Consider the following 18,511-nt stretch of genomic DNA (forward strand, 5'->3'; position numbering starts at 1 on the left):
CAGTGAAGGACGCCGTTTAAGCTTTAACTTCAGAATCTCTTAAAAAAAAAAAAGAAGAGGGAACCAATCACAAACCCCTGGTGCACTAGAGAGGCGGGCTTAAAGGGATGACGACTGACAAGTGACATCGAGCAGCTTTTTTTACGCATCTAACATGGCGGCCGCCAAAGATATATGCTGATAGAAGGAATCACTATTCAAGGTTTTTGCACTATTTGTTATTCCCACTGCTCGTGACACCAGATCTGCATGAACTTACGCTCGTGCGTAGACGACAGCACGGAGTCCTAACACGTCCCTGAACGACACACCACCGACGCCACCGCCATCACATCTCCTCCAAACTTGGTTTTTCCAGCCACAAAATGAAATGGAAACTTTCTGAGTGAGGCAAACAGATATAAGCCATGAAAAACATTACCTTCTTGGCAGCAGTAATAAGGTCAGCAAGGTTATTGGCTCAAACCACAGTTGGGATTCTGTTTGGCTCCGAGACCAGCTCAGATCTGTGGTATCACTAGCTCCTTTTTGATCTGTCTGGCCGTGCAGTTTCCTGTCCCTCTCTGTCCCTCTCTGTCCCTCTCGGTCTCTCACTCTCTCTCTAGCATAGGTTTCAAATTCAGCTGGGAAATAGTGTGTCAACCTCAGATAGATAAATTACAAATATTTGAATCCCTCTTAACTAATTGATATAACACTTTTCTTGTCTGGATGAGCACTCAAACGCAGCACATTTTCTATCACCCATCTTTCATACCCATTCACACAGCCGTCAGGAGCATCGTGGGGTTAAGTGTCTTGCCCAAGGACACGTCGGCATGTAGACTAGCGGAGCCGGGAATCTAACCCACAACCTTTGAGTTGTTAGCAGGGTAATACAGAATTGTGTTGAAACTCCATTCACGTTTGGAAAAGTTCAGATCGAGGAGTGGACATAAGGTTTTTCTTTAAGACAAATGTCTCGAGCAGAGACATCGTCATGTAAAAAAGAGTGTTCTTATCTATGAACGGGGACAATTTTGAATGACAAGCGGTTTGTTAGAAGGTGTTTCCTGTTTCAAATCCTTGATTGAGTCAAGAGACAGTTTTTTTTTTCCACTACATGACTCACTTTTCATGTATTACCCAGAGACAAAGCCCACTTCCATTCTGTTGTGGTGATGGAGAAAGGCAGACGTTCTCGTTTATTCGTGGCTCCAGAGACTTGTGGCTCCCGATTAGTAAACCAGTGTGAGTCAACATCTGGTACATCCCTTGGACAAACTATGTCTCTCAGTGCACACTCAGACTGTTGTCAGACCCCGTCCCTCCTCGTCGATTTTCTCTCGAGCAGGCAGGAACCCCCCTGGGTGGCAGAGTGCACTTGCACATTAGCGAGACATTTGCCAAAACCTTCCCAGTCCTCCTGGCATCTCAACAGGCTGTCACCTTCTTACCCTCCTGCATGTTCCACAAACATAGGCCAAAGGGAAGCAGGGGCCAGCGCTGCCAATTTGTCGACATGCTTGATTGGGGTTGGGGGAGGCAGAACTTGTCCAGGTCATGACACTGGTGTGGCACATAGTGTCTGTCAGAGGTGGATCGAGTAGCCAAGGAAATGACTCAAGTAAAAGTGCTGTTGCTTTACGATGATAATTACTCAAGTAGAAGTCAATGAAAATAATAAGTAAACAAGTATTTAGTGAAAAGTACTGACTTTCTTTGAAATATTCAGAGCAACACAAATGGTACAAAATGGACACAACATAATATAGAACAGCTATGTTCAAATTAAGATATGTTAAATAACAATATTTTAAATAAAACAATAAATACACATATACATTATAATAAAATAAATAACCCTTGAACTAAAACAATAATGCATCACCCTTTTAACTAAAAGTACAATAAATTAAGATTATCCAATTCAGATACATCTACAAAGCGCTGAGTGGCTAACAGCTGGTGACAAGTGTTGTCATGTGACTGGCTGCATTTGATTGGCAAGATTTTGTCAGCCATAACCAACAGGGAGAGAAATAGATTGTGCATGTAATAACAAAAAAAGATATTAAAAAATAAAGTAACAACCGATAAATTCCAATTTATCCAAAAAGTTACTCAAGTATTTGTGACGGGGTAAATGTAACGCGTTACTACCCACCTCTGGTGTCTGCGCCACCTGCAGGGCTATAAGACAACATTCCATCCAGGACACGGGAGATTTGAATGCGTTTTAACAGGCTGCCATGTTTAAACACGGTAAAACCTCAATCTGAATCCTGTCACACACCCATGAAGATGCCATCGTAGAATTTCCCTCTCTTTGTTTTTGTTATGCAGTGCCAGTATATGAAAGTATCTTGGCTCTAGACTCAACAGAACACACATGCTGACGAGAGAGAACATGTGTTGTGGTCAGTGGCTGTGGGCAAAAGGTTTCATTTCAACAAGATGGCCTAAAGCAACACAATGGCTGAACTGCCAGTACTTGTGGTCAGATGTACCTACGCTGAACACAACGTCTGAAAGACATGTGGACATACACTGTTTTTCACCAAATGATATTTAGACAGTGAAATGAACTTGACAACTTTCAACTTTATCTCAAACAGACAATGATTAACAATCAATGCTTTTCAAATTAAAATCACAATTATATTTGCAAATAATCAGATAAATGAGGGAATTTAAACTCAGTTATCGTATCATTTCTGTAAACTGCTCACCTGTCCATTTACAACATCCAAATAAAGAACACATTTGAACAAACAGATGGTGGCGGCAGTGGATCAACAACTCCTGTTGTTTCTGAGATAAATTCAATTTTTCTCAGTGGATTCTGGTGTGTGTGTGTGGGTGTGTGGGGGGGGGACATGGTCTGCATGGCTGTCTAAAGATGTTTGTTTGCATATGTTTCAAAATGAAAGAGTCTTTAGGTATTACCCTTTCTGACACCCTTCTTTCTTTCTTTCTTTCTTTCCTTCCCTCTCTCTCTCTCTCTCTCACTCTCTTTCTCTGCCTCTCTTGGCTGACATGCCACCGTGGAGAAGGCAACAGTGACCCTATTGTGAACAGTGGGAACTGGGCAGCAGGCCAATGATGTCATCCTGCCACAGGGAAGACCGGGGGAACACCCTCCTGGCGTTTGGAATGCACTATTTTTTCCTGTTGTTTTCCGGAAGGCGGTGATCAATTTAATTCCACCCTCATCACTCCCTGCAGGGGAAGGTGGCATAAGGAGGCGGGGGAGAATAGAATAAGGATGAGGCTCACTCTCGCTCTCTCTCTCTAGCTATACAAAAAGTAAGACAAAAGAAGCGAAAGGGAAGAAGAGCATGGGATGGTCTGAGCTCTTGTGAGATGTGAAAAGAGAAGCTGGAATACTGTGAGGTCACACCAACCCTTCAATTAAAGACTGCTGGGTATCATTACAGAAGAAGAGGAACAGACATGTTTCGTGAAGAAAGCTCAGAGATGCTCACAGGCCTCTATCTCACAGACACAGCACAGCAGGCCACTGTGCACATGTCAAATTGTCAGTTTGTAACTTTCATGCCACGGTGTGTAGCCATCACTGCGTCCGTGGGTGTGCTGGTCTTAAAATGAGGTGTGCCCTGTTCACATTCTGCTTGTTAAACAAACGGCCGTGCTTCAGCACTCCTCCTCCTCCTCCTCTTCATATTCAATTCAGTGCAGGTTGAATGTTACAGTCCCTTATCCTGTGCAGTTAATGGAGTTGTTGATGGGACAGAGTGTGCTCGAGCCAAGGACCACGTATCTGTGCATCAGTTCAGTGAAGGCTTCTCACTGCGCCCACAGATGATCTGCTCACACGTCTTCACCTCACACATGAGCAATCCGTCTCCTCTGCAGAGAATTGCTCACGTTTCCTCTTTCCTGCATTCGCCATTTGGATGGCAATATCATTTCAATTCAGTTGTATGTCGGTAAGTATGTCATCCAAAAATGTGACAAAATTCATACTTTAGTATGTCTTTCAAAATGTGACAAAAAAGTCAAAGGTTAGTAAGTCGTCCAAAATGTGACAAAATTCATACTTTAGTATGTCTTCCAAAATGTGACAAAAAAGTCAAAGGTTAGTATGTCTTTCAAAATGTGACAAAAAAGTCACAGGTTAGTAAGTCGTCCAAAATGTGACAAAATTCATACTTTAGTATGTCTTCCAAAATGTGACAAAAAAGTCATACTTTAGTATTTTGTCCAAAATTTGACAAAAGAGTCATAGTATAGTATGTCATGCAAAATCAGTCAAAAAATCATACTATAGTATTTCGTCCAAAATCTGTCAAAAAAGTCACAGTATAGTATGTCGTCAAAAGTCAGTCAAAAAAGTCATAGTATAGTATGTCGTCCGAAATCAGTCAAAAAAGTCATAGTATACTATGTCGTCCAAAATCAATCAGAAAATTCAAAGTATAGTATGTCGTCCGAAATCAGTCAAAAAAGTCATAGTATAGTATGTCGTGCAAAATCAGTCAAAAAGGTCATACGTCGTCCAAAATCTGTCAAAAAAGTCATAGTATAGTATGTCGTCCAAAATCAGTCAAAAAAGTCATAGTATACTATGTGGTCCAAAATCAGTCAGAAGTCATGGTATAGTATGTCGTCAAAAATGACATCACATTCCAATGTTGCAGAAGATACTTGTTCCAAACAGGGCTTGAACCCGGGTCTGTTGTCTAAAAGACAGGAGTGTTACCACTACACCAACCTTGTGGACTGGTTTGGTTGTATGTTGTCCTAAATAACACTAAAACACCATAGTAAAGTACGTCTTCCAAAATCACCCAAAAAAGTCATAGTATAGTATGTCGTCCAAAATCAGTCAAAAAAGTCATAGTATAGTATGTCGTCCAAAATCAGTCAAAAAAGTCATAGTATACTATGTCGTCCAAAATCTGTCAAAAGTCATAGTATAGTATGTCGTCCAAAATCAGTCAATTGTAATTCAATTCAAATGTGCTGTGCCAATCTCAGCTGACGTAGGGTACATACATACATTGTTCATACCAGGTATTGAACCCAGGTCTTCTTGCTTCAAAGGCAAGCGTGCTAGAGACCAGGGACAGTTGTGTAATAGGAGTATCTTTAAAGGATAACATTAATAACTCTCATCATAACTATCTTCTCCATCATCTCGTCCCGGGTGAAAAACACCTCGAGACTCGACACCATCTCGATGCAGATGCAGACGAACCCCGCGTTTAAAGGCAATGACAAGCAAAACTGATGGCTTAGTTAATGTTTGCCCAAAACCAGTGTTGTAATATAACGAAGTACAAATACTTTAAATACGTTACTGTACATAGTTATTTATATTTCTGACAACTTTTAAATTTCCCCCTAGTATAAGTAGTAAACGGTGACTTTAACTTCTACCAAAGTCATTTTCTAGTAAGATACTTGTACTTTTACTCAAGTATCACGTTCAAGTACTTCATACAAGACTGCCCAAAACACACCTACAAATAATTCAGACATTAAATTTAAGGCCTTTGCACGTAGACTACACACTGTGTAACTAAAGCAAAAATGGAGTAGGACCCGCTCGAATGCTCTGTGGACCGTTTGCTGGAGATCTTTCAAAGAGGGCCCACGATGTCTAACTCCAAGTGAGTCCACTAGCCCAAAACACTCAGTCTAAACAGACACACACTGGATGCTACTGCAGCACTGAGGCACGTTCTGTTCTTCTGACTTTCAGTCGTCTTCCCTTTGTGTTGTGATTACATTGGAGCCAGTGACACTTCCATGCTGCCACTAAGCTTTGAAGACATTTGTCTTTGCAAAGTCATTGACTATGTGTGATCTTAGAAAGGACAGTTAAGAGTTTCTTAAGTGTGGTTGAATACGGCACTGACAAATATACGGCACCGTCAGTGATGTGGGCACCGTCTGCATGCCCCTGGCCCCTGGCCCCTGGCCCCTGGCTTGCTCTGACACAAACGTAGATGCAGCAGATTGAACGGTTTACAAACAGTGAAGAAAGGCTGTATAACAGCAAGATTAAGACGTATTTTATTATAGATGAGTCTTCTGGTAAGCGGCTAAAATCTGTCTTTCATTGTGTCCTCACCCTGTTTTCAGTCTCAAACTGGTTCCTGGTGCAGGGGCCACGCCGGGTGTACGCACTGTACTTTCATACAAGCACTCATCAAATAACGGGCTCTTCATTCATTCATTCATTCATTCATTCATGTAGCCCCAGTGTAGCCCTCACTCAGGCGACCTCAGAGTGCACATGAGTGCGGCGTGGCGATCTTTCAATGGACAAAAGACAAGCCGCACAATTACGGCCGCTTTATTTCATCACAGAAGAGGGTGAAAATATCACTTTGATGCTGTTTACAGGGTGTTTGCAAAAGTAGCTTTATGATGAATTTTAGGAGAGAGAAAAATGTAGGGGCTTCAAAAGTGGTGTTAACGGGAGACAGATTTTTGACATGCCTCCCATGTCATCTGCTTTGGGTTAAGGCTCAGAGACAGAGTGGAATATGGGTGGTGGCGGCGTTGGGGTGGGGGCGGGGCTATGACTGGAGAAAATAGCACTGACAGCAGGGAGAAGAGGCGACGTAATATCGACAGGCGATGGTGAAAAAGCTGTTTATGTGCTCTGCAAACCCTATTTTAATACTTGGCACAATGTCGACATGTATGCGAGAAAACAAATATCTGCCCTGCCAGTTAATAGCTATAACACTGGAAATATTTATGTGGGCTATTATATTGTATTTTACTGAAGAAACAAACATGTTATTGTTCAATTTTTGAGGTTAAGTTTTTGTTTTTTTTGTTGTTCTGTTTTTAATTTGACCAAAATGAGCAGGGTTTGTTCGCTCCGAGGTGAACGAGTCAAAACACATCAGCATCTGCAGAACTGCATCGGCTATTTACTTTATACATGTTCACATGCAGAGGGTTAGTGTTGGTGATCATTAGGATTAGACTGTAACTTAATTACTGCGTCTTACAGGGCTTGTCAGGCTGTCAACTCATATTTACTGTTGCCACCACAAGCACCATGATAGTAAATGGGATATAGAGGTGCCAGGAATCAAACCCTCAACCTTCCGAAAATTGCATTCATGCAATTACATAATAATTTTGTAACATACAGTTACAATTGAATGTTTGTTAAAGTGATGGTTTAGCTTTTCTTCTGAAACATAGTCACTGGAAACTGCCGTGTGTAAATGACTCACTCTCTGTGGTGTGTGTCTCACTGTCTATGCAAATCCTCATGCAACACACTTGAACTGTACCATGTGCTTTGTTCCGATCACACAAACTAAAAAAAACAATAATATGGCAACTTTGACAATAATAAAAAAAACATACAGTCAGACTCTTCTCTCTGCTACCTGCACTTTGCCAAATTCCTGAATTCCTCCTTACCTTCTTTAATTCTGAGAAAATAAACATTCTGATGTCCTTTGTGTCCTTTCTGTACATTCAAGTGTGTAACTATACGTATCTATCATCTATCTTCCCTTTAGCTGCTCCTCCAGTCTCCTGTGGGCACACTCCGCCAACTGGCCAGGCATAAACTCTTACCTGGACATCGGCTAGAGTCCCTTTGTATGAAGCCATGGGTGTGTGTGTGTAAATGCCTGTGTGTGTGTGTTTTATGTGTGGCTGTGGATGTGTGTATTGCAGTCACAACAGAAAGGGAGAAGGGGCTCCTATCTCTGCCTAAGGGCTAACCCCCAGTGCACACTCACCATGTGCCCTATTCAGACCTAAGGAAGCGTGAACAATCATTGCAAAACCAAAGAGCTAAGTCCCCTTGTTATACAAGCCTAGTGTTTAGCACCAGCCCCACCTCTCTCCTCCAAGGTGCATCCCACCCCCGCCCCAGTGCCCCGGCCCCGCACGTCAGAGGCTGACGGGCTTCGTTAAAGCGAGCCGGGCTCCTTTATGGCTTCATTTAATTAGTCATTCCACAGCAAACTGCCATCCGGCACCACGCTACTGACACCTCCCAGACCACTTCTCTTTTCTGAGACCGCCACCAATCAGACGTCGCCGCGGCCTATACTCGACACCATCAGCAGCACTGTGTTCACTGGTGCCTTCCTCCCTCTCTCCTCCTCTTGTGTTTATCTCTTGTAATTAGCGAGGGACAGGGAAAGACTCAGTGCGCCACAGTTAGTGCTTGAGACTGTATACACGGGGCAAAGTGTCTCTCCCTGCATGGGATTTTCTCTCTGAGTCCACCCACCACCCCAAGACCCATAATGACAGGACCCTGGAGACAATAGACAGGGCCGGTTCTACAGTAGCTAGCTCAGTCTTACTGTCCCGGCTGCCCACTGAGCTCTGTCTACGCTGGCACCCTAATCATTAACCAGATTATGACTTAGTGTGTCTGCATACAAGTTGGCAGCAGGGGTGTTACAACAGCAAAGGCAACTCAGGCATTCGCCCGGGGGCCCTAAGCTAAGAGGGGGCCCCTGGAGAAAGGCTGATTACATTAGGCCACGGCGATTCTACGACTGACTCCTGCACACGAGACACGAGACAGCGTAAGAGAAAACACCCGTGGCACTAGTCTGCTGCTCAGTGGTGAAATGATGAATACATTTCATTTCATTATGTTTCGGGTTTAATTTGTAGCAGCAGGAAAAAAAAACGGTTAGCTCAGCGGTAGCAGGTTGTTCATCAGCTGATTATAACTTCTGTTTGATCGAAGCTGTGTTTGCATGAATGTGACATGTATTATGCTTTTATTGTGATTAAAATAATGGAAATACAATAAAGAACATTGTAAAGGTAACACTTTAGATTAGGGAACATATTCAGCATTAATTAATCGCTTATTAGCATGCAAATTAATGACATCTCGGCTCTTAATTAATCATTATTAATCTGCGTGGGCCTTATTATACAACCAGTAAGCCATTAACTAAGAGTAATCCTCAATATATACATATATATGTATATATATATATATATATATATATATATATATATATATATATATATATATATATATATATATATATATATATATATATATGTATATATACTCAGTTTGGGGATAATTCAGGTTCAGTGGCAGATGTCGGTAGAATTGCCCCAACATTAGTGATTAATCACAACTCTGGTGAGCAGCTTCACTTGAGCCATGCCATAACTATGAGCACATTCCTTCCACATGCACTCAAACCCATGAGTGGTCAAAGAGAGAGGCAGAGAGTGGGGAGGCTCTGACTGCAGGTCCACTCAGTGCTGGATCGACGCCCTCTAGTGACCACTACAATAGACGATACAATGACAGCTCGGTGCTGCCATGAACGGTGCAGGCTTAAACAGAGCATCACTGGGTTTTTATTTTATATTTTTTCTTTATCACTAAATGAGTTGTAATTAAATGACGTGTTCAGACTGAAAAGTGTATTTTTTAAGATTTGTTAGGACCAAACAAAAACGTGTTTAAATGCATTTATCTGATTAGCAACACAATACGAGAACAACTAAAGGGGGGGAAAAAACAGCATGGACTAATGACTGCTTAGCATGGAAAGTACCCCTTAGTTATCCATGACCATTTATAGCCCTTAATTACATGCCTATTTAGTGACCCTTGAGTTCAATGGGCCAGTTCCTGTGTAGACCCAAATCCCGACGAACATAGGTGGAATGTGATTCCCTCTTTCCGCGGACAAACGACTAAACGTTTCCTCATTAATGACATGGGAAAGAAACTGAGAGGCTTCAGCTGAATATTGGAGCTATTAGGACATCACTGTCTGCCGGTGAGGGGGGCGGGGGGGCGGGGGTTACTCAGTATTACGAATGAAATGATGTTTCGTCTCTGATTGTGGCTGATGTGTTTTCCACGTTGGGAGAGGAGGAGAGGAGGAGAGGAGGAGGGTGGCCCGGAGCTGGGCTGTCAATCATAGTAAAAGTGGACGGAGTGGGCAGGTCCGTCTGACGGTACAAAGTGTCAGAGGGGGATATTTAACTTGGGACTGAGCAGCGTTCTCTCCACAGACACACTCACACACAGTGTGTGCCTAAGCAAAGAAACGCTCCTGCGCCAAGTCACTCGCACTGCTCACGTCGGAGCGACTCAGACGCGGCTTCTGCTTCTGTTTCCACCAGAGACAAGGAATTCACCACTAACACCCGGGAAAACACGCCGCGTGGTGCGCGACATGGACTGTGTCGTCCTGTGGAATGATCCGGCGATGCCACAGTGAATGGAACTCAACTCTGACATTTGTTTGTTTGTTTTTGGGGTGAGATGCACAGCGGAGAGTCCTGCGCGAGGATTACAGCCTGAGCGCGAGAGAAATGCTCGTTTTTCAATGAGCTGGAGTTGCCTCTGACTGCAGCGTCTTTCCCTCCAAGTTTTCCTCCTTCTTCTTCTTCTTCTAATTCTTTTTGAACATTTTCTTTAGGGTGCGTTATTCAGCTGCTGGAATACCACGGGGAGACCGAGCGCGCGCACACTCAGCCCTCAGCGCGTGGATTGTGTTCGCTGGGACTCTGGTCAAACCTGAGCGCGTCAGGCGTCGTTAAGCCACGTTTATAAAACCCGTACGTAAAAATAACATTGGCCAAGGCGGCTCTCATTGCCGGGCGCGTGACATTTCAAACTTGGTGAGATACTCTGTTGTGCGCCCTGCGCTTTCTCTCTCGCCCTCGCTCTCTCTTTTGGGGGGTGGGGGGGACGCTGTGGATCTATTCTGCCTCTTTAGAAAACACTTCATTCCATGCAGCTCTCGCCTTGGCCGCTGTCATCCAGTATAGACAATTTGTCGTGGCTTGGAGTCCCTGGGGTAACCATGACAACCGAGAGAAACCCTCAGTGAATTCAGGGGAGCGGGTGAGGCCGAAGAGAGAGTGACTGGAGTTTTTTTTTTTTCTCTCCCCCATTTGTTCTGTGCGCCTTAGACTGAAGAGCAGTGCCACTGTTTGCGCACCAGAACCTGAAGGAGCTCTCACAGCAAAGCACGCCGCGCCATGTCATTCAAACCCGAGGTGGTCTATTAAAAGTGTTGCCTCGCTCATGACTGAACCTCTACTATTTATGCAGGTCCGGGTTCGACATTACAGAGAATACAGTAACCGGGGAAGAAGTATTTACGCGAGTAAATAAAAAGTGCCGGTGCGTAAAAAAACAACAAACAAACAAACAAACAAACAAAAACAACACAGGAATAATGGCCCTCTCACAAACTCTACTCGTGTACGTGCTGGTGTGTGTTCACCTTGGACTTTCCCAACATTATTTTCTCCTCCGTCCAAAGCCCAGTCGTGAACTCCCTGTTCCCGACCTGAAGGAGGACCCGGACCCGGAGAACGACCCCCGGGAGCAGGACTTGGACGAGAGGACTCTGAGGAAAAAGCTTGGCAGTAACTTTGACCCCAACTTCATGTCCATCAGTTCGCCCATGCTGGTGAATGTGTCTGCGCCAGACAGCCAGGTGAAGCTGCAGGGACCCATGCCCAACGAGATTAAAAAACTGGACCTCACAGAGACGCCGTATGGAAGGCGGGTCAAAGTGGGCAAGAAAGCGCGCAGAAAATTCCTCCAGTGGCTGTGGACGTACACGCACTGCCCGGTGGTGTACACCTGGAAGGATTTGGGCGTGAGATTTTGGCCGCGTTACCTCAAGGAGGGGAACTGCTTCTCTGAGCGCTCGTGCTCGTTCCCTGAGGGCATGTCCTGCAAACCCGTCAAGTCAATCAACAAGATTTTCCTGCGGTGGTACTGTCAGGGCTTTGTAAGACCGAAACACTGTTTGTGGATACAGGTGCAATACCCAATCATCTCAGAGTGCAAGTGCTCGTGCTGATTCTCTCCATGGAAGGTCAGGGGAGGGTGGGGGGATTGGGGTTGGGGAGGGGGGGGCGGAGTGGACTGGAAATACGGTTTCTATTGCACTGTTAACTCTCTACAGAGGTGGGCACCATAGCAAATCTATTTTTTTATATAGCATTTTAAGTGAAATACCAACATTGTATATATTTAAGAAAAATGCAACTATTTTTTTCGAATTGAAACAGGACCATATTTTATTCTCAACCCCCGAAACGTTGATGTTTGGGGGGGGGAAACACGAGCACTTCACGAGGAAGAGCTTTTTTTTTGTTGATATTTTTTATGAGACTTTGAAGATGGAAATGCATATGCTACACTTCTCCAAGAGGTGAACTTGTTTTGTTTTTTTTTCAACTGAACATTGATGCTGACTGTTATTTTACTGTAATGCTGCCTAGAGTTTTTGTATAATATTAATATCAATTATTAAATTGTAAAAAAAGGAAGAAGAAAAGGTTGAGGTTAAATATATATATATATGTATATATATAATGGCGTGAACTCAGCTTTTTTTTGGAATACATAGTATTGTAGAAATAAACAAATCTGTATGTTTTATTTATTATTTTAACGATTGTGAGTATAGAACATAAGGAAAGATAATAGAGTATAACAGAAAAATATGGGAGATGTCTACTTGAAAATTTCTAAAAATGAGAAAAAAATAAAGGAATAAAATAATGATAAAAAAGGAAAACATATCAGTGTACATGTTATGGATACACGTTTTAGCAATAAAGTTGATCTTTTCAACATGTTAGCCTCAAACCAAGTGCTTACGAGTGTCTATGTGAAGGGTGCACTGCAAAAAAAAACATCTCAACACGAGATGATGACGAGCTCACAGGACTTTAATTCACAGGTTTCTACTATAAATCGGTGCCATGCAAATGCTGTTGAATAAAGAAAAAGGGCACGTGAACATGTCATTCAGCCACGTTTTATGAACCAAATAAAGTCGGAGACGAAGTCAGAGTGGGATTGTTTTGCAGTGTAGACTCCAGCGAGCGGAGGGTGAGTCCACACCGGCACACGCGTGTCAGAGAGCCGATCTACTGCGCGGTGTAACGCGCCACACATACCTCACGCGCTCCCAGAGAACTGGCATGCGTTTGTCTTACACACACACGCACACGCACGCACGCGCGCACACACACTGACTCGTCCCTCATCTCCTCTCTCCGCGCAGACGAGTTTGGGGCTTCACGGTGTTTATAATATGTTTCAAGCCGTGTCACGTGACGATATGAGCAGCGTGGTGAAGTGGAGTGTGCACGCGCGCGCTGCTCTGCGGCTCCGTGGACTCCACACGTGAAGTTCCACTGAGGTATTTGAATAGAGGTGGACTGAAGCAGACCGGCGCCGATTCAAGCCTGACTGCCCTTCATGCAGATAGAGCGAGAGGGGGGAGAGAGGGGGAGAGAGAGAGAGAGAGAGGGAGATCTTAAAGTCGTAAAACAATGGTCAACTGTTTATGACGTCAGCAGACTATTAATTGGAGAGCTGCTGTATGTGAGTTAAACAGAGAATGGCAATTAAAGTCCTGGAAATCTCAAAAGCAACATGTGGTGTCATTTATACAGCGCGCGTGCGTGCGTGCGTGTGTGTGTGTGTGTGTGTGTGGAGTTGGATGTGACACTTGCCGCCTGGATACAGTGACAGAAGCACATCAGAGCAGAGGAGACGGAAGACAGTGCGCCAGAGGGGGGGGGAGGGGGGTGGGTTTTTTGGGGGGGCTCTTTCCCTACTGTCAGCTTGTTTCTTGATGATGTATCGGGGATTTTAGAAACTGCGCCTCTGACTCGACGGCGCCACTCAGTCGCCCCCTCTCGACTGCGTAGAATGAGGCACTTTGGGAAACAGTAACCCTTTCAGACTCTGCCCAGAGAGTATTTTAGAAGCGTGTGAAAGGCAATACATCGCCTTGACTGCAGTCAGTAAGGTGCGCACCTTTTAGAACCAGAGCCTGTCAGCCAGGCAGATCTGTGCTGCTCACTGTTTATCTGTGGACCCTACAGCTCACTCTGACACAGCAATAGAAATAAATGAATTGTGACTATTGTTATCGTTATTATCAGTATCAGCTCCTATACTCCCTGCACACTAACATCATTTTTTAAAAAAAGATGTTTGTCATTCTGTATTTAAATAAAACACAGCTACACATGATCAGGTCACACGTGTTATTATTATTATAATAGAAGTCGCACAGTCATGGAGAGTGCTGTCTGATTGGATGACGTCACAGTTCCATCTGACACCTCCTTTAAATCCAGATGTCACACAGAATTCTGGCTTTCACAGTTAAATGTGTGCGATCATGTGACAGAGGAACTGTGCAGTTTTCTTCATCATGTATAAATAATCTGACGTTGACACTTGTGACAATCACAATCCCTAACCCTAACCCAAGTCAATGAAGTCAGCAATTGAATAACTTCTTAACAGTTCTCTTTCTTTTCTCACACACACACACACACACACACTGAAGTTCATTAATTAGTTTTACTGTGTCAGAAAACACCAGGAAGCAACAACACACATATTCATATACTGTGTTTGTTGTAATGATGTTGTTTTTTTTAAAATGGTTATTATTAGTAGTATTATTATTATTATTATTATGTTGATATGAAAACCACTGTGTGGCGTATGAGTCATCGTTCAAGGCTTACAAAGAAACCTTCTAAGTCTTTTAAAAGCATGTTATTAAACTGACAAATTGAAATTAAAGTTTTGTTTGCAGAGATCTTGAGGGAATGACTCTATTATTATAGACATGGTTGTTCTATTTGAAAGATTGGTGAATAACAGATTGACCACATACTTATTTATGAAACTGGCACTGGGATTATTATTGGGATTAATTGGGATGCATCTGCAGGAAACCCTGTGATGGAGACTTCCCCGTCTCTGCTGGACAATGAGTGTGTAAGTATGAGTGTGTGTGTGTGGGTAACTGTTGCCTCAGGCTGGTGTGCAATGGGCTGACAGACAGACAGAGAGACAGACAGACAGACAGACGGGAGACAATGGTATATGGCTGAAAAAGCCCAAACCCCATGGTAGTAGAAGCTGTTGAATCAGCAGTACTGAGGTTATTGATGATGCCAGGATATCAGATGGAACACAGAGGGGAGTGCAAACACACACACACACACACACACACACACACGTATACTTGGCCAGACCACCAGCCACAGTCTGTGGTGTCTGGAACTGGGTGAATATTCCTGAGTGTGTGTGTGTGTGTGTGTGGATTGTGAAGTATTCTTTTATATTCTACAAAAAGAAATGAGATAAGAACTTCCTTTCTGAGGAACTGTTTAAATGTAGGGATTGAACTGAACATTGAAACTGTGGCCAGATTAAGGTGTGTGGATGATCATCTTAATCAGCGTAGAGTGAACACTTTTGGCAAAGGTTTGACTGACCTTTGCTTATCTTTGACAGTTCCCATAGGTTTGATCAGGTGAGCCTTTTCTCCACAGCTGAGCGCCATGTTTCCAGCGCAGCAGTCAGCACTGACTGAATGACCGAGAGACAGACAGAGAGACGCGCATGGAGCAGCTTTTTCTTAATCAGTAGCAGACGTATACACCACGGCTGTTTGAGCTACGTATGGCTGTACATTCATCCTTTTATCAAGTTATTCTCGCTGGCTCTTTTTTGTCCACTTGACTCAAAAACACTACTGACCTGTTTGACACTTACAAATATTGATAATCACGGGTTGCAGCTTTTTTTTTGGGCTTGTTGCTTAAGTGCAGTCTGTGTATTTGAGCTTTTGGCATTTTCTGACAGAGATGAATCAGAAAATGAAGTCACATTCACATTGGTGGTGAGTGAAGCACAGCTGGTGTGATCTACACCTCACATAATCTGGACTTTCTCCCATTGCATTTATACATGACATCTTGGACACTATCTGGACATTTGATAAGGGAGCTGTGAGGAGGACTAACATTTTTGTTCTCACCTCCAGACAAACCTCCAAATTCTGGGAAGGGCCAAGGGCTGGGGTACCCCAATCCCCCATTGCTCCCTGGGCACAGATAAGTGCTGCCCACTGCTCCTGTGCCTGGCTTGTGTGTGTTCACAACTGGTGTTTAACACAGCTTGTAGCACTTCTTGGCTGTACCTAAAAGACCTCAGTGCCCCTCTCAAAAACCTCTCTACCCGAGGTGAAGAACAACGCTCATATATGTTTAAAGCATATTCTGGAATGCTTTTATTACCAAGTATTTTTAAGCCTTTTCTTAATCCACTACCTCCACTCTCTCCTTTGCTTTATACCATTGTGCTATTCACGTAGCATGTTTCTGGATTATCTAGTTGATAATCAAAAAGAATGTACAGGATAAACTGCTGGGAAGAGATTCTTCATTAGGTTTTGGACATGTCCAAATTCTGTCACAACCTTGATAATGTTTTGAGCGGCTCCTCCCCACTGCCAGCACGAGTACAGCGTGAAATAAGCTCACAGGGCAAACTTTCAGATCCTCTTTTTGTAACACACACAATCCCAATATAGACATGTGACAGCGGTCATCACGGGCCCACACAAACATTAGGTGTTCCTCAAGTCGTCCCCATCATAATTGGTCATCATAACAACAGACACGTACAAATAAACTTTCTCTAAGTTATTTACTTAACTACTCAAGACACACACACACACACAAAGTTTTCTCCCTAAGTAAAATTTCTGTTTTCCATACCCATCTCCCCCCCGCCTGACGGCTGTCTCCCAATACCCCTCTGTGTGCCTAGATGGCATGCTGAGAATGTTTACTTTCGCCACAGTGTGTATTTACCGAGCCTAATAGTTTTTTAGGCTGCAATAGCGCCTTACTTCGCAACATGTGTACAACCCACCTACTCCCTCTGACTCCCACACACACACACACACACACACACGTCAATAGCAGTAGTGTCACTTCTTATGCAGCCATGTGAGACAAGGAAGCAGCAACATCACTTCTCTGTGACTACAGTGAACACATCAGACAGGGAGAAGAGGCTCAGTGAATGAATGAATGAATGAATGAATGGATGAATGAATGAATGAATGTAAACACAATGTCTTGAATGGCTGTTAGTGTGTGAGCACATTTAAAACGTTTGTGCGTTAAAGTCATTATGCCGAGGAAAAATGTAAGACAACTCGTTCATGGTGCATCGCAAACACAAATGAGAAATGGAACTGGATGCAAAGCAAAGGGAAAGTACCAAAAGGATATATATAATAAATATAATTTTAAAAAATACAATCCAGTTTATTTATATAGCACAATTTAAAAACACATGGTTGCCAAAGTGCTCAACGTTATAGCACAACGTTAAAAAATATAAAAAGAACTCTAAAAAAAACAAAACACTAAATCACGCCTAAATTAGCATTAAAAGACATAAAAAGACTAAACAACAACAAAGACCACACAACTCTCATGCTGGGTTAAAAGACGAGATTTAAAAGTTTCCATGTTTGGGTGGGTAATTCATTCATTCATACATTTATTCATTCATTCCACAGGTGCCAATGCTGAAAAAGCTATCTTTAAAATGATAAATAAAGATATAGGGCTGGTCTTTCCTTGTGTCACGCTCCATACAGACTTCATTTACTAAAATGGAAATGAATTATATAAATAGCCTGGCATTAAGATTGTGTGCAATATCTGAGCTGGATGTACCAGACTGTGATAATCCAGTGTATTAGCAGCTACTGTCCTTTTACCATATATGCCTGATTAATGATTGGTTAAGTCTGAATTGTTCACACGTATCTTTCAGAGATCAGGAACACGAGATAGAGAAGTAAGTAAGCACATGCTAAATGTGTAGTTTCATACAGATGAAGTATACGTCGTACTGGATCTCACTAACAGGACTGAAGTGTGGAGTCGTAAACACTTTAGTCCTTTGTGTCCTTTTCTTTCTCCCTTTAGACAAAAAGGCCAAAATAAGTAGCTTTATTTTCTCCATGCACAACCTGATGTCCTGACGCCTGTCTGTCTGTTCAGTTGAGGTGGTCTATTCAGAGTGAGGGGACACACAGTCCGAGGGGTGTGGACATGCATGTGTTCATGTATGTGTGTGTGTGTGTGTGTGAGAGAGAGGGGGGGGGCGGGGACTCTGCGCACCAAAGAATACTTGATGATGGGTTACCAAAAACAGAGCATCAGGAGACAATGGGCTTCATGGCATTCCTGACATAACCCCAACACACCGGGGAGGAAGTAGATGGGAGGGATTTATTGGTGTCAACAGCCCCCTCACCCTGAGAGGGGGAACGGGTGTCTCTTTTGTCCCCTCTGGCACTGGAGATGGACTGAATTAAGCCTCGCACAGAGAGGACGCCTCCAAACACATACACACATAATCAATCCTTTGAAAGGAGAACCTCCAATTAGGCACTGGACATATATAGCTAAAGAGGTTTCGACTCAAAGGGGACAGGTTTCTGTGTGTGTGTGTGTGTGTGTGTGTGTGTGTGTGTGTGTGTGTGAGAGTGTGTGTGTGAGAGAGAGAGTTGCACTTGTCAATGGGACCTCGATGTAAAGGGAGAGCCAAAAGGTTGATGGACGATGCTTTTCAGCACAAAGTTGATCCCATGGGAACGCCACTGTGAACTTGTTTGAATCAGAGGACATTTAGTCTCATATTTCC

General features: G+C 43.3%; 1 protein-coding gene across 1 annotated transcript; it reads left to right on the forward strand.

Moving 5' to 3' along the window:
- The first annotated feature begins 9,978 nt into the window (after positions 1-9,978).
- Positions 9,979-11,830, forward strand: nog2 (noggin 2). The gene has a single exon (XM_044014231.1). It carries the CDS (start codon positions 11,178-11,180, stop codon positions 11,811-11,813), a length of 636 nt encoding a protein of 211 aa, XP_043870166.1. The 5' UTR covers positions 9,979-11,177; the 3' UTR covers positions 11,814-11,830.
- The last annotated feature ends 6,681 nt before the right edge of the window (positions 11,831-18,511 follow it).

Source organism: Solea senegalensis, linkage group LG18, assembly GCF_019176455.1.
Source record: "Solea senegalensis isolate Sse05_10M linkage group LG18, IFAPA_SoseM_1, whole genome shotgun sequence".
Lineage (NCBI taxonomy): Eukaryota > Metazoa > Chordata > Actinopteri > Pleuronectiformes > Soleidae > Solea > Solea senegalensis.